The sequence below is a fragment of the Anomaloglossus baeobatrachus genome, chromosome 6 (genome assembly GCF_048569485.1).
Source record: "Anomaloglossus baeobatrachus isolate aAnoBae1 chromosome 6, aAnoBae1.hap1, whole genome shotgun sequence".
Lineage (NCBI taxonomy): Eukaryota > Metazoa > Chordata > Amphibia > Anura > Aromobatidae > Anomaloglossus > Anomaloglossus baeobatrachus.
Genome location: NC_134358.1, coordinates 176,252,750 through 176,275,852, shown reverse-complemented (window position 1 = coordinate 176,275,852; position 23,103 = coordinate 176,252,750). Strand labels below are relative to the sequence as shown.

General features: G+C 41.0%; 1 protein-coding gene across 2 annotated transcripts in view; it reads left to right on the top strand.

Annotated features, from left to right (window-relative positions):
- LAMA1 (laminin subunit alpha 1) overlaps positions 1–23,103 on the top strand; it is a 306,682-nt gene that overhangs the window by 265,249 nt on the left and 18,330 nt on the right. For both annotated transcript variants that reach the window (XM_075314522.1, XM_075314523.1), the window contains exons 49-54: positions 7,904–8,054; positions 12,614–12,758; positions 13,937–14,078; positions 14,623–14,737; positions 15,787–15,957; positions 22,043–22,194. In XM_075314522.1, coding sequence (XP_075170637.1) covers positions 7,904–8,054; positions 12,614–12,758; positions 13,937–14,078; positions 14,623–14,737; positions 15,787–15,957; positions 22,043–22,194 — 876 coding nt within the window. The remainder of the gene's footprint in view (positions 1–7,903; positions 8,055–12,613; positions 12,759–13,936; positions 14,079–14,622; positions 14,738–15,786; positions 15,958–22,042; positions 22,195–23,103) is intronic.

The window sequence follows — 23,103 nt, the reverse complement described above, 5'->3', positions numbered from 1 at the left end:
TCACATGACACTTGTATCACACTCGCAGCAGAGCCTGAGCCGAGGGTCATTAGCATATTACATCCGATGCTCTCACATCACTTGCCATACGCTAATGTGACTCCAGCCTTAAGGTACTGTCACATATAACGAGATCGCTAGCGAGATCGCAGCTGAGTCACCGTTTGGTGATGCAGTAGCGATCCCGTTAGCGATCTCGTTATGTGTGACACTTACCAGCGATCAGGCCCCTGCTGTGAAATCGCTAGTCGTTGCTGAATGGTCCAGGTCATTTTCTTCAAAGGCAATGTCCTGCTGGGCAGGACACATCGCTGTGTTTGACACTGTGTGACAGGGTCACAGTGACTGCTGAGATCGTTATACAGGTCGCTACTGCGACCTGTATTGTTCCTGCATCGTTGGTAAGATCTGTCTGTGTGACATCTCACCTGCGACCTCCCAGCGACTTACCTGCGATCCCTATCAGGTCGCATCGTTTTCGGGATCGCTGATAAGTCGTTGTGTGTGACTGGGCCTTTAGACTCAAACTCTAAAAAGAACAAATTGTCATTGAAAAGTTTAGTATTTTATAAAAAGACATACGATTAAATGAGGTAACATCTCATCTTACAGCCTAATTCTCTGTAGGCGGCCAAAGAAGCAACCATTTTTTTCATTATATACAGTACATACTTTATTAAAATTTGTAAAACTTCTCCACTACAGCATATTAAATGTAAGAAAGAAAGTCTGGAGGAAATGTCTGTCTCTGCTGCGCTGCCATTGCCTAATGTTCCCTAATTTGCTCCAGATGGTGGCAGGAACCACTAAACGATTGGATACACAAATGCCTTTTTTCTTGAAGTTTAGTTTTTTTGAGAATTGCTAGACCTCCTCAGGCAAAAGCATGATGAAGGCTGGTTTAAAATTGCTGTAAGAAATCCCAATAGAACTCTTATTTCTGCCAGAAAAAAGTGTAAAACAACAGTATGTACACTCATATGTACACTCGAGTGAATCTCTATCTTTTTTATAATTATGCTGATTTTAGGTCCACAATATTATGCTCATTAGTTTGACAATCACTTTACACTATAGCTATTTTTTCTTTGATTGCTGTTTTTTTCATCTGTACCTTATAGTGGATCTTTTACCCGTTTGAACATGTTATACTGGACATTTAATAGCAGCTACAGAGCTGAGTTAAACATAACAGTTATTTTTTCATTTCTCTCCTCCTTTGCAGAGATATTAGATTGTAATTTTGTTATGTTTTAGTTCAACTGGGCATTACCAGAGATTTGTCTTTTGGGGCTTGAACTTCTTTCCCTGTATGAGATTGACCAGTCATAAGCAGGCAGCATCATGCTTGGGAAGAAATAACATGCCCCCTTCACATCACTGCTCTCTGCGGCTACTTTGTAGAGATTCAGCAGAGCTGAGTTATGTAGATTACAAACACTTCCAGATCTCCTCTCGCAGCAGTCAGTGTGGTGGAAGGTTGAGAGATGACAGCATTTTGAGAGGAGCTCTGGAAGGATTTATAATGATATATAACTAAGCTTTCCTGTATTTCTACATCTCTACACAGTAGCTGCACAGATTAGTGAGGAGGATTAGTCTGTTCTTTTTACGTTTGTGTGATACTGCCTGCTTATGATTGGTCAACCTCATACAAGGTAAGAAGTACAGGTCCCAGAGACAAATCTCTGGTAATGCCTAGTTAAACTGTAACATAAATTATAATCTAAACTTTATAAAGTATTCTCTCTGCAACAGAGAGCAACAATTAACAAATAAGAACTATGTTTTACTTTATTTCTAGAGCCACTATTCCCGATTACCCCTCTTTAATATGCTCATTGAGAAAGGTCCTCTTTTTTTTGTAAATATTTTATTATATCTTTTCATGGGATAACATTGAAGATATCACACTGATATAATGTAAAGTAGTCAGTGTACAGCTTGTATAACAGTGTAAATTTGATGTCCTCTAAATAACTCAACCCACAGCCATTAATGTTTAAACAGCTGGCAACAAAAGTCAGTACACGCTAAAGGGAAAGTGGTCAATTATACCTAAAGTAAGAAGGCCTGCGGAGACACCATCACATGTTTCTCAACGCTGGCAGGAAACTAGCCAGGTCTTTCATCGGGAAGGAACAACCACGGGAAGGCTAGTCTCCAGTCAAGGAGACCACCTATGCCAAACATGGTATCCATCCACAGACAGCCGTTTCGGGGTATTTGCCCCTCATCAGTGTGGAGTAGGAATCTGGCTAGTGGGACAATGCCTAGTAAAAGACTATGTGAGCAAGGATGGTTGATCTTAGGGAGATCAACATCCACCATTGCTCTAGAATCACTGCGTTGAGAAACACGTGATGGTGTCTCCGCAGTGGTGGATGTTGATCTCCCTAAGGTCAACCATCCTTGCTCACATAGTCTTTTACTAGGCAATGTCCCACTAGCCAGATTCCTACTCCACACTGATGAGGGGCAAATACCCCAAAACGGCTGTCTGTGGATGGATACCATGTTTGGCATAGGTGGTCTCCTTGACTGGAGACTGCCCTTCCCGTGGTTGTTCCTTCCCGGTGAAAGACCTGGCTAGTTTCCTGCCAGCGTTGAGAAACATGTGATGGTGTCTCCGCAGGCCTTCTTGCTTTGAAAATTTCACAGGGGGCATTGCTCTAGAATCACTGCGTTGAGAAACACGTGATGGTGTCTCCGCAGTGGTGGATGTTGATCTCCCTAAGGTCAACCATCCTTGCTCACATAATTATACCTAAAGTGTCAATATTTTGTGTGGCCACCATTATTTGCAAGCACTGCCTTAACTCTATTGGGCATAGCGTTCACTAGAGCTTCACAGAATCCTCTTTAATACTGCATGTGATGACATCATGGAGCTTGTGGATGTTAGAGACCTTGCGCTCCTCCACCTTCTGTTTGAGTATGCCAATAGGATTTTAGTCTGGAGACATCTTGGCTAGTCTTTTACCCTCAGTTTCTTTAGCAAGGCAGTGGTTGTCTTGGAAGTATGTTTGGAATTGCTATCATGTTGGAATACTGCTTTGTGGCCAAATTTCCAGCGGGAGGGGGATCATGCTCTGCTTGCGTATACATGTTAGCCTTCATGTTTACCTCAATGAACTTTAGCTCTCCACAGCCAGTAGCACTCATGCAGTCCCAAACCATGACACTCCTATCACCATGCTTGACTGTATTCAAAACACACGTGTCTTTGTACTTCTCACCTGGTTACCGCCATACACACTTGAAACCATCTGAACCAATAGGTTTATCTTGATCTCATCAAACCACAGGACATGGTTCCAGTAATCCATGTCCTTAGTCTTCTTGTCTTGAGAAAACTGTTTGTGGGCTTTGTTTGCATCCTCTTTAGAAGAGGCTTCCTTCTGGGATGACAGCAATGCTGGCAACCCTTCTATGCTTTTAAAGAAACAACCTCTGGATATGCCAGTGAGCATGAGCACTCAATGTTTTGGTTGACTATGTTGAGGCCTGTTCTGAGTGAATTCTGGTTTGTTAAACTGCTGTTTGGTATTGGCCACCATGCTGCAGCTTGGCTTCAGGGTGTTGGCAAACTTCATAGCATAGGCCATCTTTATGTGAAGCAACAATTCTTTTTTTCACATGTACAGAAAATTCTTTGCCATAGGGTGCCATGCTCAACTTCCTGTGACCAGTATGAGAGAGTGTGTGAGAGAGAAAACCAAATATAACACATCTGCTCCCCATTCACACCTGAGACCTTGTAACAATAATGAGTCACATGACACCAGGAAGGGAAAAAGGCTAATTAGGCACAATTTGAATATTTTCACTTCAGGGTATACTCACTTTTTGTGCCAGCGTTTTAGACATTAATGGCTAAGTGTTGAGTTATTTCTACTGTTATACAAGCTGTACACTGACTACTTTATACTGTATCAAAGTGTCCTATCTTCAGTGTTGCCCCATGAAACAATATAATAAAATATTTACAAAAATGAGATGGGGTGGACTCACTTTTGTGATATAATGTGTGTCATTACCATTATATCATTTTTTATCTTTTATTATTTAAATAAATAAAAAAAACTTTTGATATGTGTTCCAGCAGTGAGGCTGTGTGAGGGTGAACGATAACTTTAACCCTCATTTTTCTAAAGTAGTGGATGCAGTGATAACCAAGCTCTAATCAGTTGATATGGCATCCTGGTTGTTTGACGCTTGATAAATAAGGTTATCTTCATTCCTATCAAGAGTAGATTCACATTACATTGTACAATTAAATTAACGTCCTACTCCAGAACATAACAGAATCTGAATATAAAATTCCCCATTAAAAACACACATGAAGGTGAAAACTGGGAATTCCTCTATTCATGCAGTGCACTTATAATGATCATAGAGGAGGGCTTGTGAATTGACTCATGACAGTCAATTTAATTTTACTGTTTTCATCCATGTGATAAAAGAAAATATGTAATTGTGTTTGCCTTTCAAGGATGCAGTAACCTTGAAAACCTCACATATATTTTTAGTTCATAAACACTTTCAAGAGCCATAATAAAATAAAAAGCATAGGGTTCCTGATGAGATATACTCTAGCTTCCAATGTAGAAGAAATTGATTCCAACTAGCAAGTCTCATACCCTCAATGATCTTACTAGCCATGGTACATTATGTTCTGATTCTCAGCCAGAATTCTGTATATTTACCGCAGAAATTCAAGGTCGGCTTCTCCAAACCAGCAGAGGGCGCTATATAACAATCTACTGGGATGAAAATGTAATTTGTAATGTATCACAGCGTGTAATCACCATACCGCACAACTTAGTTCATTTTCATGGCAAATTAGAATAAATAGACATTTTTAGCATACAACATTTAAAACAATTTCCCATTGACACTTCACAGCTGTGCATATGTATCTAAGTGTATCGGGATGATAAGCAACCATAAATGAACTGAATATGTTTAACAACTACATATTGCAATATTAATGGCTTTCTGCAATATACAGAAAAAAGATTAAATAATATTATTATTATTATTATTATTAATAATAATAATAATAATAATAATAATACAGTGTGTGTATATATGTGTGTGTATATATATATATATATATATATATATATATATATATATATATATATATATATATATATACACACATAGCAGGTGAAATAAATGAGTGAAAAAGTATAAGGCTGGGGACAGACGAGCGTATCACATCTGATACCAAAGCATGGGATGCAATGTGCTAGTGACACTCGGCTCAAACTCTGCTGCAAGCATGAGCCAAGTGTCATTCACTGTGCTCTGATTTTCTTGTGTGAGAGAATCTGAGCACAGGTGAGGAGAAGAGGAAGAGATTAATCTCTATCTTTTCCACTGCCTGTCTTTGCATGTATCAGATATCATCTGAGTGCAGTCCGATGTTTCACACAAATCCATAGACTTGTATGGGTGCACGTAATCTAATATACTCTGCAAAATGCAGCATGCTGCAATTTTTTTTCTCCTGCAGTTTTGGCATGAGAAAAAAGTAACAGATCTACCGCATTGACTAACATTAGTCAGAGTGCAATTCTAGATTTTCTTGCATTGCACCCCTCCAAATTTTACGTCAGTGTGAGCGTACCCTTAGTCACCAATCTTCTAATTAATTATATTTCTAAAGGTGCTATTGACATGAATTTATCTGCAGATATCGATAACCACTCATCCAATTCACACTGGCAAATAAATCAACCCCTAAATTTAGTGATGTGTAATAATGAGAAATGACACAGGGAAAAAGTATTGAACACATAAAGAAAGAGAGATGGAAAAAGGAATGAAAAGTCATTATTATTATTTATTATTATTATAGCGCCAACAATTTCATGGCTAGATGACATCTATCAGTAATTAGAAAACAATCCTGCCGCTTAGTGAAAAATTATACCAGCTGGTTCAACTGATGTCATATGAAAAAGTGTCTCATTACTAAGTTGCCACACAAGAAACATCTCATGAGGGGTAAAACCAGGGAGCTGTCTCAAGATCTTCTCACAGCTTTATTGTTGCAAAAGACACTAATGGCATTGGTTACAGAAGAATTTTTAATGTACTGAAGGTTCCAGTGAGCACTGTTGAGGCCATAATCTGGAAATGGAAAAAACATAATTTCACCATAAACTGGCTGCAACCGGGTGCTCCGTGCAAGAATTCAGCTAGAGAAGTGAAAAGAATTGTCAGAAGAGTTGTTCAAGAACCACCTGTGGAGAAATGCAGAAAGACCTGAAATCAGCAGGTACTACTTTTTCAAAGAAAACAGTAAGTAATTGTAACGCCTGCCTGGAACCACAGTCTTAGAATGGCTATCAAGGACAGGCTAGAGGAAAGCCACACACTAAGCAGGATCCCGAGAACTTTTTAACCCCTATACAGGGATTTGGAATTACTAAAGGGATCTGGAGATCACTACCTGTGGAAGGCTGAGTCCAGAGGAGAGTAGTAGTCAGTCAGGTAGGGTCCAAACTATGAGATATGGAAATGGGACAAAAACGGCAGGCAAGCGCGTAGTCAGGAAATCAGGCTGAGGTCAAAACCGGAGAGAGCAGTAAGGTTCAAAAATGGCAAGCAGGAGAGTACTCAGAGAGCAGGCAGGCGTCAAAACACAGGGATCACTATATAGAGCAGGACGAGAACCAGAGACTAGCAAGAATACAAAACTATATCTGGCCACGACCAGCAGACAGCAGGGGGAAGTAGAATAGTGTGGTGTCTTCCCATTGGCTGTGGCTGAAAGGTGAAAACTTCACCTGGAAGACACACGCCATCACAGTCAGCCAATGGTACTGCAGGTCCCAGGAAAACCCAGCTTAATGGATGGGCGGAGCCTGTGCCCACGAGAGCCACTGGCACCGACTGCTCCCCTATAACCAGCACTGTCCGCAGCGTGAATATGGTGGCGCCTGGTGACCGAAGCAGAAGTCGCAGGAGTGGACTCTGGTGGGGACGTGACAGTAATGCACGCAACCTCCATGGCCTGTATGCACACTCAACACGCAATAATCCATTGCTGAACAAAAACCATGTTCAACCATATTTAAAGTTTGCTCAACAACATTTAGACAAGCCTAAGAAATACTGGGAGAATATAGTCTGGTCAGATGAGACCAAAATTTAACTCTATGGATGCCATAATACACAGAATGTTTGGAGGCGCTGGAAAACACTGGAAAACACCCCAAAACACCATGCCAACAGTGAAATTCTAAGTTGGCACCATCATGGTGTGGGGCTGTTTTTCAGCATATTGCACTGGCAAACTTCATGTAACTGAAGGAAGAATGAATAGAAAAATCAACAGATATATTTTTGATAAAAATCTGCTACCATCTGCCTAGATGATGAAGATGAAACGAGAGTGGAAATGTAAGCAAGATAATGATCCCAAACACACAGCTAAAGAAACTCTCCATTGGTTTCACTTCTTATTACACATCACTAAATTTATAGACATTTATGATTTGGTTTCTTTGCCCGTTTGGATTGGAAGGGTTGTTACTGACATCTGGTGAGAAATTCATGTCAATAGCACCTTTAGAAATATCTTTACTTAGAAAATTAGTGACATGTTCAATACTTATTTCAGCCGCTACATATATGCCTACATAGCACCATTACATCACAGTCTAAATTCCATACCCATATACTTTTCGAGTATAGGAGGAAACCGGAGTACTTGAATGAAAACCACACAAACGTAGGGTGAACTTACAAACTCCTTGCAATCCTTAGTGGGATTTTGACCCAGGACCCCAGTGCTGCAAGCAACATTGCTAACCACTGAGCCATTATGCTATGCTAGTGATTCTTTCTATTAATACATTTGCTCTAAAGGTTTGTTTCTTTTTAGCCCCCAGGATGAAGATACTTCATTTTATTTTGATGGCAGTGGGTATTCCATTGTTGAAAAAACCCTACGTACTACCACAACTCAGATATTTATCCACTTCCGCACATTTTCACCAAATGGACTTTTACTTTACCTTGCCTCTAATGGAACAGTAAGTCTGATTACACATTATATCATGGTTTTATTACACAGCTTTAAATACGTATTTTTTGGCAGACGATTGTTTAGATAAATACTTTTGTAGTAAGGGTGAATTTGCCATTGAATTGGATTTTCTCTGGGTTTAATGCTAATTCTGCGACTTAAATGGGACCAATCATCAGGATTTTCATATATAACCTAACGCCAGTGCTATACTGGCACTATAAGGCTGATTCTATACATACCTGTAGTGGTCAGCTCGGGTGTTTAGATTTTGAAATCCAAAAAAGTAAAGTTTATAAAATTATCTGCTTGCTGAGTGACAGTTGCACAGGAGCAGATCATATATTCATAGTTATCCCCTCACTCTGTTAGAATTAGCATAAGTATTATACAAACGATTCACTTTGTCTGTTGCAGGACCTGTGTGAGGTCAGAGATCAGAAGGGGCGGGGCCTCAGCCATCAAAGCTGGATACCAGGTCACATGGGTGTGAGCTCACACAGGTCCTGCAACAAAGTGAATCGTTTGTATAATACTTATGGTAATTCTAACAGAGGGAGGGAATAACTATGAATATATGATCTGCTCCAGTGCAACTGCCAATCAAGCAGCTGCCGATTTTTTTTAAACTTTACTTTTTTGGATTTGAAAGCCTAAACATCTGAGCTGACCACTACAGGTATGTATAGAATCAGCCTGATAGTGCCAGTATAGCACTGGCTTTAGCTTATATATGAAAATCCTGGTGATTGGTTCCCTTTAAAGGGCCACTGATTATACAGTCTGTTTCTGATCAAACCTGAGTGTTATAAAAGAAAGCTTCCCTTTCTGGAGTTCTCAAAGTTGAAAGTATGAAATTAAAGAGGTATCATCTTCAACGACATTTCTGTATATACACAGAATTTGCCATAAATGCCCAATAGGTGTGAGTCTCATGCCTGTAGGTCCCTCATGTATCAGGGCAACAGGGATCTGGAAAATACCGCTCACTGATTTATAACTGCCGATTTTCGCCTCTTGGAAGCAGAGGAGTGGAGGCCATGCTTTATGTATCTGTATCAATTTAAGTCTACAGAAGTTTCTGAAAGAGTTAAGTAAGGGACATTTGTTTCTGTCGCTTACATAGATTGCCGTGGAAAAATGGGTTAATGTCTCAGAAACTGTAGGTGAAAAATATAATTGAGTAATATCCACCATGCATAAAACAGATACAAATTCATGGTAAGGCCTCATTCAGATGTTTAGTTACATAGTTACATAGGTTGAAAAAAGACCTAGGTCCATCTAGTTCACCTTCCTCCACCAATTATACATTTTGTCACTAGATAATTCATAACCGACAATGAAGTGTACTGAGGAAATCATTCAGCCCTTTATTAAAAGTTGTTATAGTATCTGCCATTACTACCTCTTGTGGTAGGGCATTCCACAGTCTGACTGCTCTAACTGTAAATAACCCTTTCTTATTTAGCTGCCGGAATCGCTTTCCTTCCACTCGCAGTGAGTGCCCCCTGGTCCTTAGTATTGTCTTTGGAAGAAATAAGTCATGTGCCAGTCCTTTATATTGACCACACATGTATTTATACATATAAATAAGATCTCCTCTGAGACGTCTTTTTTCTAAGCTAAACATATCTAACTTTTCCAACCCCTCATCATATGGGAGGCCTTCCATTCCTTGTAGTAGTCTAGTTAGTCGCCTTTGAACTGACTCTAACTTCTGAATATTCTTTTTAAAACATGGAGCCCAAAACTGGATCCCATATTCCAGATGTGGCCTTACAAGTGACTTGTAGAGGGGTAATAATAAGTTGGGATCACGGGATCTAATCTCTCTTTTTATACAGTTTTTGCAGAAGATTGCTATCTATGGTTTTGACGGACAGCAATGGTGCCTGTGATAGTCTATGGGGCCAGTCACGTAATTTTTCACGAACCATGTCCACGTATAATTTTCATGTGAGGGTCAGATGAAAATCAGCAAAGCCAGTCTATGGATCAGTGAAAAAAATTGGACCTCATTTGTATGACATTTTCACGGACTGTCAGAATGGAAAGGAGGGGAAACTTTTTTCTCCATCCACGTACGAGAAACATTGATGACACTCGGATTACAGTCTGATCAAAGCCCGATTCAAAAAAATCGGTCCGTTTTTCTCATACATGGAAAAATTGGACTTCTGAATGAGGCCTAAGAACAAGATCCAAAGTACAAGACAATAAAGTATAGCTAAAAATCAAATAAATAATTAAGAATGCAAACAATAACACAAAAGGGCAGACGTGATGAAGCTTAGACTTTTTCTGCTGTCATGTTTCTATGAAAGTCTCCAGTAATTGATAATGTAAACATCACTGTAACATTTGGTCCACATTTGCAGTTAATTTTGTCTCGAGGCTAGTGTGGATTGTAATATAAACCCTGGCATTCCACGGAGACCCCATCAGAGAAATCAGAGCTGACAAGTGAAATCCCCCAGGCTAGTCACACCAGGCAGCTGCTGACTAAAAAGAAGGTGGTAAGGAATAAATCAAGGCAGGGTCAAGTCACTCCAGCTAAATTTACATGTCCCAGTACTCCCTTACAATATGGCAGAAATGTCTACATGCAAATTACAAACACATATATTGTCATACGTAAGAATTCAGCGCAGAACAGTGAAGGCGCTCTGATCTATCCTGATTACACAATGATGAAATCATGCATGAGTGCAATCCACTATATAAATTACTGGTATAATGAACATTTGGGGGCACACACATTACCTCTACTAATTATACTTTATAATCACAGCAAAACTTAGGATAATATAAGAATGAAATCATCTTGTGTCATATATACATGTACAGAAGTAGTGAAGGAGCAGTGTAATAAGGATATAAGTGGACACTAGACTTGAAAACTCTGCTTTATTTTTGGCCATAACATTAGCTGCACCTGTTTGATACATTATTTGCAGTGTTAGTATTCTCATTCCCCCCTGGCTGACCATTTTCATGTCACTAATAGTGAAGACTGAGCGTGTTCACCAGTACTTGATAGTCGATCAAAGTGCTTGGGTACATTTGCTACTCAATCGAGTATCTCAGTTGCTCGAGTGCCATGCTTAAGTCACTGCCCCGCATGTTTTGCGGCTGTTTGACAACCAATCAACATGCGGGGATTGCCTGCCATACACAGGAATGCTGCTTGGCATTTTTTTTTATAATTTGGTGAACCAGGGCTAGAGTCAGCGGTGTGTTTTTTAAAATATATAAAAATAAAAAATAAAATATTTTTGTGTGTTTTTTTTTTTATTTTATCTTACTAGGTTAGAAATGGTGGTGTCTGATGGACATCAGACATCAACCCCAACTACCATTACCGTGATTGCCACTGCACCAGGGCTATCGGGAAGAGCCAATGTGAAGCACCAGAATTGGTGAATTGCGTGCATTTAATGCGATGTGCCACCTCTGGGGCAGCTGTAGGCTGATATTTTTAGGCTGGGAAGGGGCCAATAACCATGGACCTTCCCAGACTGGTAATAACAGCCCCCAGCTGTCTGCTTTACCTTGGCTGTTTATCAAAAATAAGGGAGACATCATGTCCTTTTCTTTAATTTATTTATTTATTAGGTCAACTTAGCCTAAACACCCCACAATAACACAAAAAGGCACTAAAGGATGCAAGTGTATAATATGTAGGAGGCCGGGACATTAGTTTGCTTTGGTCAACTTCCTGTTTGTTCTCCTTCATATCTTTCAACCGGTTTCATTGAGATATAAACGTATATGCCAAAAACATGGCAAAAGTGCATTAAATAAAATGCAAGGAAAAGCACAAGTGAGCCGAGGTGCAGGATTCATGCTTAAATTCAGCTGCGTGAAGCCTGAACAAGCATTTATCTTGTGTACATACTCTTAGGGGTGAAGGAGGTGGGTTTTTTTCTCCATGTAATATGCCTTATATACAAGGCATTATACAGGAAATAATGTTTCCTAACATTTTTGTCCTGTAAAATCTATTTTATCTTCAGTTATTATATGTTTTATTGTCACTCCAGAAAAGTGGAGCAATACTGTGACAACAATGTTTCCAGCAGCGACCTGGAAGTCAAGTATGCATCCAGGGATCTTCCCCATGCTATTCCTATTCTATTTGAGCACTGTTTCTATCTATTTCAACAATACTGCTCCCCCAGCCCTCTTCTAAGGGCAGTGTTCCTCGACTTCAGTCTTCAAGAGCCACCAACAGCTCATGTTGAATTGCACAGATAATTTAATCCCCTACATAGGTGATAATTCCACCACTTGTGCATTGCTAAGGAAATCCTGAAAACATGCACTGTTGGTGGATCTTGAAGACAGGAGTTGAGGAACACTGTCTTAGGGTCTTCCAAAAAAATGTTTGCGTTTCCTATTGACTTCCTTATACTTGGTACTTGAATCAAACACCTGAGCGTCAGATCTGCTCGATTTGAGTACTGAGCACCTGAACTATTTAGTGTTCACTCATCACTAGTTACTTGTTCATAGGATTGATAGGACTGTGGTCATGAATGTGTTTTATATTTCCTTCTTCAGAGAGACTTCCTGTCACTGGAAATCGTGGATGGAAAGTTACGACTTTCAGTGGAGTTGGGATCAGGTCCTCTGATACTGACCACAGACGGACGTTATAATGATGGAACTTGGTATAAAGTTGCTTTCCAGCGTAATAAGAAGCAAGGTATAATGATCATCTTTCTAGAATTACATGTCCTTGTAATGACATAATGATTATTGGTCACCTTAGATTTGGATTGTGGTTACTAAACTGTGACATGTTGCTACTATTTAATTACTTAATAGTTTTCAAAGGAATACACTGCATTCCACGATAGCATTTCTGTAATTCTGGCACATACAGCCAACAGCTGACCTTATTGGCATTGACCATGAACAGCCACACATTTCCCTAGTGGCAGCTACACTAGAAATATAGTATGAAGGTGGAATGTGTCATCTGAAATGACCTACTGTCAGGTTTTTGTATTAAATGTATAATTTTTGTTAAAAAAAAATGCTTGAAAGTCTTTTTTCTACAATTTGCAATAAAAATAATAAATTGAAATCTTGCAATTTATACATTTTCCATTGCGATCATTTTACATTATAATTTACAATTGTTTTCAGGAAATGCACATGTGCATTACCATCAATGGACTGATGCCATCCCTATCTTTTTTATTGGAGAACCTAATTTGTGTGTGAAAAGTTCGTTATTAAGGGAGGGGGTTAAGGGGACTGAGACATAATTTATTTTGAATGGTGGATCCTGTGTTATCAGCTTTGTATAGAGGTGTTGCTTGTCATTTAATCCTGTCTCTGATGATAAGGAGCCAGCTGAAAATCTTTCCTAAAAATATACCTCAGCGGCCAGAGTGAAAATTGCTAGACTAATTTAAACTATGGGTCCTTTACTGATAACACCTTCCCTTTAAACACCTATTTCTTCTGATGCTACAGAAGACTTCTCTTATGGTTGCTTATCTCTTCTGAGATCCACGGATCAGGCACATTGAAGTCATTCCTCTGCCAGTTGTCATCAGCGGAGCCAGGACTCTAATATATACATTATATGGTCCTCTGGTCACTCCAAATCCATGGAGTTCAACCGACATTCAATAGTTCAAGTCCACTTGAGTAGTAGCTGCTCTCACTGAATGACTCTTCTGACTGTAGTGGGTCATGAGTAGAAGACCTCCCATGTTAGGTTATGGGTTGAAGTCGATGGACTAGTCTACCCTGAACATTAAAAAAACTATGAAACTATAAGTACACACTATATAATGGACAAAAGTTGCTTTCATGAGACAGCCCTTTTATTCACTCTAAGACTAATTATGCATGAATATTTCTGTACAGGTATATTGGCTGTTATGGATTCCTACAATTCTAGCCAGAAGGAGACAAAGCAAGGAGAAGCACCGGGCACCGCATCAGACCTTAACAGATCAGATAAAGATCCAATATATATTGGTGGCCTTCCTAGATCCAGAGTTATCAGGTATGTTTTCATTATGTATTTGTATATTAATCCAAAAAATAAAAAGAAGGAATGGCCCTTACCGTTGTGTAGGTTCTGTTATGGTTGGTAATGCAAATAAAGGTACAGTCACACTAAGCAACATGACTAGCAACATCGCTGCTGAGGTGTACCCGATGTGTACTCTGGCTAGGTGTGCAGGGAGCCAGCGCTAAGCGGTGTGCGCTGGTAACCAAGGTAAATATCAGGTTGGTTACCCGATATTTACCTTAGTTACCAAGCGCAGCATTGCTTCCACGCGTCGCTGCTGGCTGGGGGCTGGTCACTGGTTGCTGGTGAGATCTGCCTGTGTGAAAGCTCACCAGCAACCCGTGTAGCGACGCTCCAGCGATCCCTGCCAGGTCAGGTTGCTGGTGGGATCGCTGGAGCGTCGCTTTGTGTGATGGTACCTTAAGACCTTTGCAAGTTACTTTACAGTTTGAGATCTTGCAGCACTGTATATAGATTGGATTATTTGTGTGTCTGTATTGAAGACTATGTAATACTTTGTAACTTCCATGCCTAGGCGCCCACTGAGCAGTAGATCCTATGATGGTTGCATAAGGAATTTGGAGATTTCACGCTCAAACTTTGACTTGCTGAGAAATGCTTATGGTGTGAGAAAAGGCTGCAAATTACAGGTGAGAGGTGTTCAGGTTTATTTACGAGTATTTCAAATTTTAATGAGGCTGTTTAGTAAAGAAGGTCTGTATGTGGTATTATTCACACCTAGATCAAAATGTTTTGCTATTCTCTGTAAGAATATATTTAGAAAATGCAGATAAAGTGAATCATACTTAAAATGAATCTGTACCTTGATACATCCATTCTCAAGATTGGTGGTGTCCAACAGTTAATCCACCAGGGATTAAATATTTATCACCCTTATCTTTGAAGCTTGGGCTACACGACGATTTTAGCTGTCACCCCTGATGCACAGCCAAACGTTTGCTGCTATGTGTTGCTGTTATATACCAATGCAATACAAGTGAATGGGGTCATATTGCAGCCCCAAGAGTACTGTGATCGTGGCTAGCAAGACGCAAAAAGGCCATCCACACCAGATTTTTTATGACTTTCTGGTCTATCACAGTACCCTTGGGGTCGCAATGTGAGCCTCTACACTTATATTGTGCCACGATGTAGCAGCAACATATAGTCAAGTTTGGCCTTGTGATAGGCATCATGGCCAAAGTTGTTTATTAGACTAGACTAATGCTTGCCTTTGATTTCACTTTCTAAACCTCTATTTATTTAAATGTACTTTATTACTTAGCTATTCAAAATTGACCAGAATTTTGGGGAAAATACCCAGGACACTTTGTATCGTCCTTGCCAGGTCTCTGCAATACACTTCAGCTGAATGTGCTTCCAAACAGGCACATACAGCTGAAATATGCTCTGATGCCGACAGGCCCTCTTTACCCCTGGGCCCAGATGCGACATCTCCGACTGCCATCGTTACACCCGTCCATCATTATGTCTCACAAAATATTCTCACTAAAAATTCCAGCCATGATATGGAACCTTCTGAAATATTAAGCACAAAATTTGCACAATTGTTTTATCTTTTGCGTAATTTGTAATATCAATAACATTTATAAATTGGTTAATAATCCAGTACATAACAGTTCACATTAAAAGTGATTGAGTTCAGTTGATGTTTCAGCCTTTTCTTTTTCCTTTTCAGCCTACTCGTAGCATAACAGTTCTCAATAATGGCTATGTAGAGATGTTACCTGTCTCCCTGCCACCAGAATCTGAGGTCATGGTGTCATTTTCCACACTCAATGAGACAGGAATTATCATGGCTGGTTTTGGCAAGCAAGTAGAAAAACGAATGCGCAGACAAGCCCAAATGGTGAGTAATACATTTTACTCGAAAGGTCAATGTAATGCCTAAATAAAGTTTCCACTGTAAAATCATCCATAACAAGTAAGAGCTGGATCTTGCAACAGGATATATAAATTATTTTAAAGTGCTTATATACCTTTTAAAGTCAAGTTCAGTTTTTGACCACTATTGTCTATATAATCCTCAAATATGAAATACAACATATTGAGCATACATATCATTACTAATTTTGCTGTTTTTGCAAATCTTTTATTGATTGTCTATACTGTGCAATGCATTAAAATATGTTGATACTGTAAGTTAAGTTAATGCAAAGAGGTAAAATGCTGGCTCAGGATATAGCACATTGGGCCAAGGACAGGTGTGACAGACATTTTTTACTGTAGACTTAGCCAGAACTTTACAGGAAATGTTGTCATGGATGTAGAAATGCCGTTTTTAAAGATTTTATTCTTTGTATTGCAAATCTACCATACTTAAAAAAAAATAATGCTGCAAATACTGATGATAATAATAATAATAATAATAATAATACTTTTCTGCTAAGTGTGTGGATTGGATTTTGAAATCTCCATTACCATGCATTAGGCTATGTTCACACAAGTTTTTTTTTTGCTGCTTTTTTTCTGCAAAAAAGAAACAGAGTCTAAGTGTAGCAGCAAAAGCGATGACCTCTCAGAAAACTCATGCTCACACAGCTTTTCTTTCCTGCCTGAATTTGAGCACTGTTGTTTTTTAGAAAATGTGGAGCAAGTGAATTTTGTATTGTCTTTTCAGCAATTTTTCACTCTGAGGCCCCCTTCACACGTCCGTGATACACGTGCGTGTTTGGTCCGTTTCCGTATATACCGGAGACACGGCCAAACGTGCACCAATGTTAATCTATGATTGTGGTCACACGTCCGTTATTTCATTATGTCCGTGTGTGCGTGTCCGTGATCCGTATGTGTTTGCGTTTGGCACGGATGCATGTCCGTTATCTGCACGGAGCACGCACACGTGGACACAATGAAAGTCTATGGGTATGTGCACACACGTTAGTAAACACGTATGCATCTACCTATAGTCCGTGTCCGTTTGGTGTTTTTATTTCTAGTGATGTCGGCTATTCTTTCTATTTCTGTGTATGTCGGTCAATCTCCCTGAGTCCGTCGGTCAGTCTCTCTGTCTCTCTGTCGGTCTCTCTGTCTGTCTGTCCCTCTCTCACAGTCTGTCGGTCAGTTTCCCCCCCTCTCTCATACTTACCGTTCCCCGATCTCCGGCGCAGCGCTGCACGGCATTCACACTGCTGCGGCGGCTTTTACTATTTTGAAAAAGCCAGCCGCTCATTAAACAATCTCCTATTCCCTGCTTTCCCCGCCCACCGGCGGCTGTGATTGGTTGCAGTGAGACACGCCCACCACGCTGAGTGACAGCTGTCACACTGCACCCAATCACAGCAGCCGGTGGGCGTGTCTATACTGTGCATTAAAATAAATAAATAATTAAAAAAAACGGCGTGCGGTCCCCCCCCATTTTAATACCAGCCAGATAAAGCCATACGGCTGAAGGCTGGTATTCTCAGGATGGGGAGCCCCACGTTATGGGGAGCCCCCCACCCTAACAATATCAGTCAGCAGCCGCCCAGAATTGCCGCATACATTATATGCGACAGTTCTGGGGCTGTACCCGGCTCTTCCCGATTTACCCTGGTGCGTTGGCAAATCGGGGTAATAAGGAGTTATTGGCAGCCCATAGCTGCCAATAAGTCCTAGATTAATCATGTCAGGCGTCTATGAGACACCTTCCATGATTAATCTGTAAGTGACAGTAAAAAAACACACACACCCGAAAAAATCCTTTATTAGAAATAAAAAACACACACAAATTCCCTCATTACCAATTTATTAACCCCGACAAACCCTCCATGTCCGGCGTACTCCAGGATGGTCCAGCGTCGCGTCCAGCGCTGCTGCATGGAGGTGACAGGAGCTGCAGAAGACACCGCCGCTCCGGTCACCTCCACGCAGCTAATGAGGTGAGTAGCGCGATCAGCTGCTGTCACTGAGGTTACCCGCGGCCACCGCTGGATCCAGCGGTGGCTGCGAGTTACCTGACTGACAGCAGCTGATCGCGCTACTCACCTCAGTTGCTGCGTGGAGGTGACCGGAGCGGCGGTGTCTTCTGCAGCTCCTGTCACCTCCATGCAGCAGCGCTGGATGCGACGCTGGACCATCCTGGAGTACGCCGGACATGGAGGGTTTGTCGGGGTTAATAAATTGGTAATGAGGGAATTTGTGTGTGTTTTTTATTTCTAATAAAGGATTTTTTCGGGTGTGTGTGTTTTTTTACTGTCACTTACAGATTAATCATGGAAGGTGTCTCATAGACGCCTGACATGATTAATCTAGGACTTATTGGCAGCTATGGGCTGCCAATAACTCCTTATTACCCCGATTTGCCAAAGCACCAGGGCAAATCGGGAAGAGCCGGGTACAGCCCCAGAACTGTCGCATATAATGTATGCGGCAATTCTGGGCGGCTGCTGACTGATATTGTTAGGGTGGGGGGCTCCCCATAACGTGGAGCTCCCCATCCTGAGAATACCAGCCTTCAGCCGTATGGCTTTATCTGGCTGGCATTAAAATTGGGGGGGACCGCACGCCGTTTTTTTTAAATTATTTATTTATTTATTTTACTGCACAGTATAGACACGCCCACCGGCTGCTGTGATTGGGTGCAGTGTGACACCTGTCACTCAGTGTGGGGGCGTGTCTCACTGCAACCAATCATAGGCGCCGGTGGGCGGGGAAAGCAGGGAATAGGAGATTGTTTAATGAGCGGCCGGCTTTTTCAAAATAGTAAAAGCCGCCGCAGCAGTGTGAATGCCGTGCAGGGCCGCGCCGGTGATCGGGGATCGGTGAGTATGAGAGAGGGGGGGACACTTCAGTCACTCGGGGGATTAGCGGTCACCGGTGAATCCTTCACAGGTGACCGCTAATCAGTACTAGACACAGACAGAGCCGCGGTATGAGGATGAAGTCGGGTGAAGTTCACCCGAGTTCATTCTCATCGCGCAACTCTGTCTGCTGTCAGCCGACATTTATAAACGACATTGTGCATCACACACACGGACATTCCACACGGACATTCCACACGGACATTCCACGTACACATACACGTTAATTCCACACGCACACACGGACGTTCTGCACACAAACACGGCTAGCATACGCAATTCACACAGGTGCCACACGGACCATAAAAACGGACACAAAAACGGGACACGGACCCGAAAAACGGCCCGTAACACACGTGCGTGTTTTTCACGGACGTGTGAAGGGGGCCTAAAAAGCAGTGACAAAGTGCTGCAAAAAGGCATTTGTGCTGGGATTTTTAGCATTGTTAGTTTATTAAGTTAACTTTATTAACATCTACTGTAGATAAATCACACATGTAAAAAAAAAAAAAAAAAACCCGCAGAAATTTTTTTTACAGCAGATAGCTGTTTTGTTGCAGTTTTTGGCTACATCTTTACTGCCAAGGTTTACGGTTTTGGCTGCAGCAAAAAAGAAAAAATCAAAACTGTTACATGTGAACATCACTTAAAGACCCCGTCACACACAGGGATAAATCTTTGGCAGATCTGTGGTTGCAGTGAAATCATGGACATATTGTTCCATTTGTACACAGCCACAAACCTGCACTGATTGTCCACAATTTCAGTGCAACCACAGATCTGCCGCAGATTTATCTCTGTGTGACAGGGCCTTTAGGGTATATGCCCACAATCAGGACCCACTGCGTCCTGGAGACCTCAGCCCGTGTCCACGATTAGGGTTTGGGGCTCTGCGCTCTCTCTTCTCTTCTCCCTGTGGAGAACTCTTGCCACTGTAGGTCAGCTTACGCTGCAGGCACTACACGCACGTTGAGCATGGGATTTCTAGAAATCCCATCCACTCTGTTTGTACTGTACAACACGGCGTTTTGGACGCAGCTGAAACATGTTGCTTCCAAAATGCTGTAAATGCTGATCATTGGCACGCAGCCTAAAGTGGGCTTTACATGCTACAACAAATCTAACGATGTGTCGGCGGGGTCACGTCGTAAGTGACGCACATCCGGCATCGTTAGTGTTGTTGTAGCGTGTGACATCTACGTGCGATTGCGATTGAACGTAAAACCATTCATCGCATACACGTCGTTCATTTCCTTAAAATTGCACGTCGGGTTGTTCCCGAGGTACCACACATCGCAGTGTGTGACACCCCGGGAATGATGAACAGATCTTACCTGCGTCACGCGACTCCCGCCGGCAATGCGGTAGGAAGGAGGTGGGCGGGATGTTTACGTCCCGCTCATCTCCGCCCCTCCGCTTCTATTGGCCGGCTGCTGCGTGACGTCGCCGTGACAGCGAACGTCCCTCCCACTCCAGGAAGTGGATGTTCGACGCCCACATCGAGGTCGTATGGAAGGGTAAGTACGTGTGACGGGAAATAATCGTTTGTGCGACATGGTCAACAAATTGAACGTGCCGCACATACAATGGGGGATGGTACGATCGCATACGATATCGTATGTGATATCGTAAGGTGTAAAGCAGGCTTAAGGCTAAGTTCACATGTCATGTAGTCAACCATTAGAACGGATCCATTGGGAAACTGATTTCTGCCGGGTCCGTTTTTTTAACATGAGAGTCTATGGACAACGGATCCTTTAACGGATTGCTATTTAGCCATCTATTGTACTTTCATTTGTAGCGGATCCATTGTTTTCTTAGCGGGTCCATTACAAATGGACGATAAATAGATCTGTTCCCCCTTGACTCTACATGTGAAAAATTGATCCGGCAGACATTTATTTAACAACTGACAAAAAAATTGTGTTTGCACAACTTTTTCATAGAATCCATGGAATTGTAGAATTGGAAGGGACCTCAAGGGCCATCGGGTCCAACCCCTGCAAGTGCAGCTTTTCCGAAATCATCCCAACTATATGTTTATCCAGTTTCCACTAACTGATCCTTAATGAATCCATGATAATGGATGACTATAGGACATGTGAACCCAGCCTAGTATTGTGATTTATGAAAAATGTGTGCCGATTTTCAGTGAAAAATCTATGCAGTTTCATATAGGTTGCTCTGTAAAGCTGTTTAGATATTATCATGTATATGTAGTAAATGTTGTTTATGAGCTAATCAATTTAACATTGTCAGTTACATTCACTAATGAACAGGAGAATGGACACAAAAACATTATCATTAAGTCGGCCATCTTTTATGGCATTGGGTTCCTATCCACAAGGAGGAACACATCTCTGCTTGTTTTGCATGGAAATCATTTTCCTAATATGAGTGGGATTTCACAGGAAAGGCAGTGTTGTGAGAGAATTACTGTTGTTTGACAAAGCCTCAGGCATTTTGTGAAATTAGATTTTCAGACTTCAATAACCTGAGGCAGCGCCTGGAGCCCAATCACTCGGTATAATAAGGTCACAAAGCCGGGAGCTTATTCTTTATTCAGGGTATCTATGGCGTATGTTTTGTGCTGCAAAAATCTTGAAATAGTAATTTCTACATGAATATTTTATAAAAAAAAATTGTGAATTGCTTCTTTTCTTACTTCACCTGTATTATAAGAGCTTTAGTTTCCAGCCTAGCAGAGCTAGAAATGCAAGATTAATATTATTCTACCTCATTTCAGATGCGGAAGTAATCGTTAATTAGCGGAGTGGCTCATTTGTGCAATGGGTCTGGTTTTGTAGAATACATTTTCCAGAGGTGCTTTAGAATTTACTATAGTCATAATGATGTGAATATTGAGGCCTTGGGTCGACATTTGCATTTCTTACAGTATACATATCATTTAGATTTTAATGTCAGAAATGTATGGTTCACTTTGCAGTAATGATTTTTTGTATATTTTTATCGGGGTTGGAGCTGAATTATTTGAACAATTTATAAAATTCTGGTTCCTTAGAAAAATACTAAATAATAATTGTATTTTCAATTGCCGTTTGGATATTCAATGGGCAGTATCAATAATTATTGTTTTTAATATGGTACATGTTACTATGATGTTTTATTAACAATTATTGTTTTATTCTTTAGCCATTCTTTGCTATAATGCTGGTAAATGGACACATTGAGTTGCATATCAATCCTATGGATGGAGCTAGCACAAGAAAGATGGTGGTCAAATCACCAACTGGAACATACAGTGATGGTCAAGAACATTCCCTTATTCTTCATCGTAACAAAAGGTACAGTATGGGGTATAATTACTAAACCTATTAACCCTTCTATCCTAGGCAATTTTTACTGGACTGGTCTCAGGTCTCTGGACATGCCCATCCTCTGTTTTCCCAACTATACCATAGATAAAATTGTTACTCTAGATCTCTTGAGCGCCAAACCCTTTTTACTTATTTACAGTTTTCCTGGACCAAACCACTTGAGCGAGCATCACTGTGCTCAGGTATGCTCGGTGCTTGGCCAAGTGCGAGCTAATTGCAGTGTTTGATCAGCTCGCACTGGAGGTAAGAACAGCATTGGCTAATGTAGTGTACACCCACAAAAAAAACCAAAAAAAAAACCCGCCCATTCTCCTCTGGAAGTGCTCTGTTTATGGCTGGCTGTTTGTGGGCGGAGAACCAAACTGCCAATCAGTGACTTCCAAAGAAGTTCAGGTCAAGTCCGGGTCCAGAACAAAACTTTATATAAAGTCTGGCTGAACCTGCAGAACACAAACTTCCATGAGTTCACTCATCTCTACTTGTAACAAATAATTAAAAAAAAACAACAAATAATGTGACAGAGATCCATAATTCTCTAGTTCTCCTATGTACACGACCACTTCCGCACCCCTTAGTGTCAGACCACACTGATATACTTTTATTCCAGACCACTCTTACTCCTTGTCATCTATGTGCAAGGCTTTTTTTTACTCCATCTGTCCTATGTGCACAACCATGCCGACTCAAGATATTCTATATGACAGACAACTTCAATTCCAACTCATCTATGTGCTAGGACATTCCTACTTCTGCTCCCTTTTGTGTCAAACCACCTCCCAAGTGCAAAACCAAGCTTATTCTAGATTTCCTATTCCTACTCCAGCTCCCTTTTATGTCAAACCATTGCTATTCTGTCTCTGCCATTATTTATCCAGT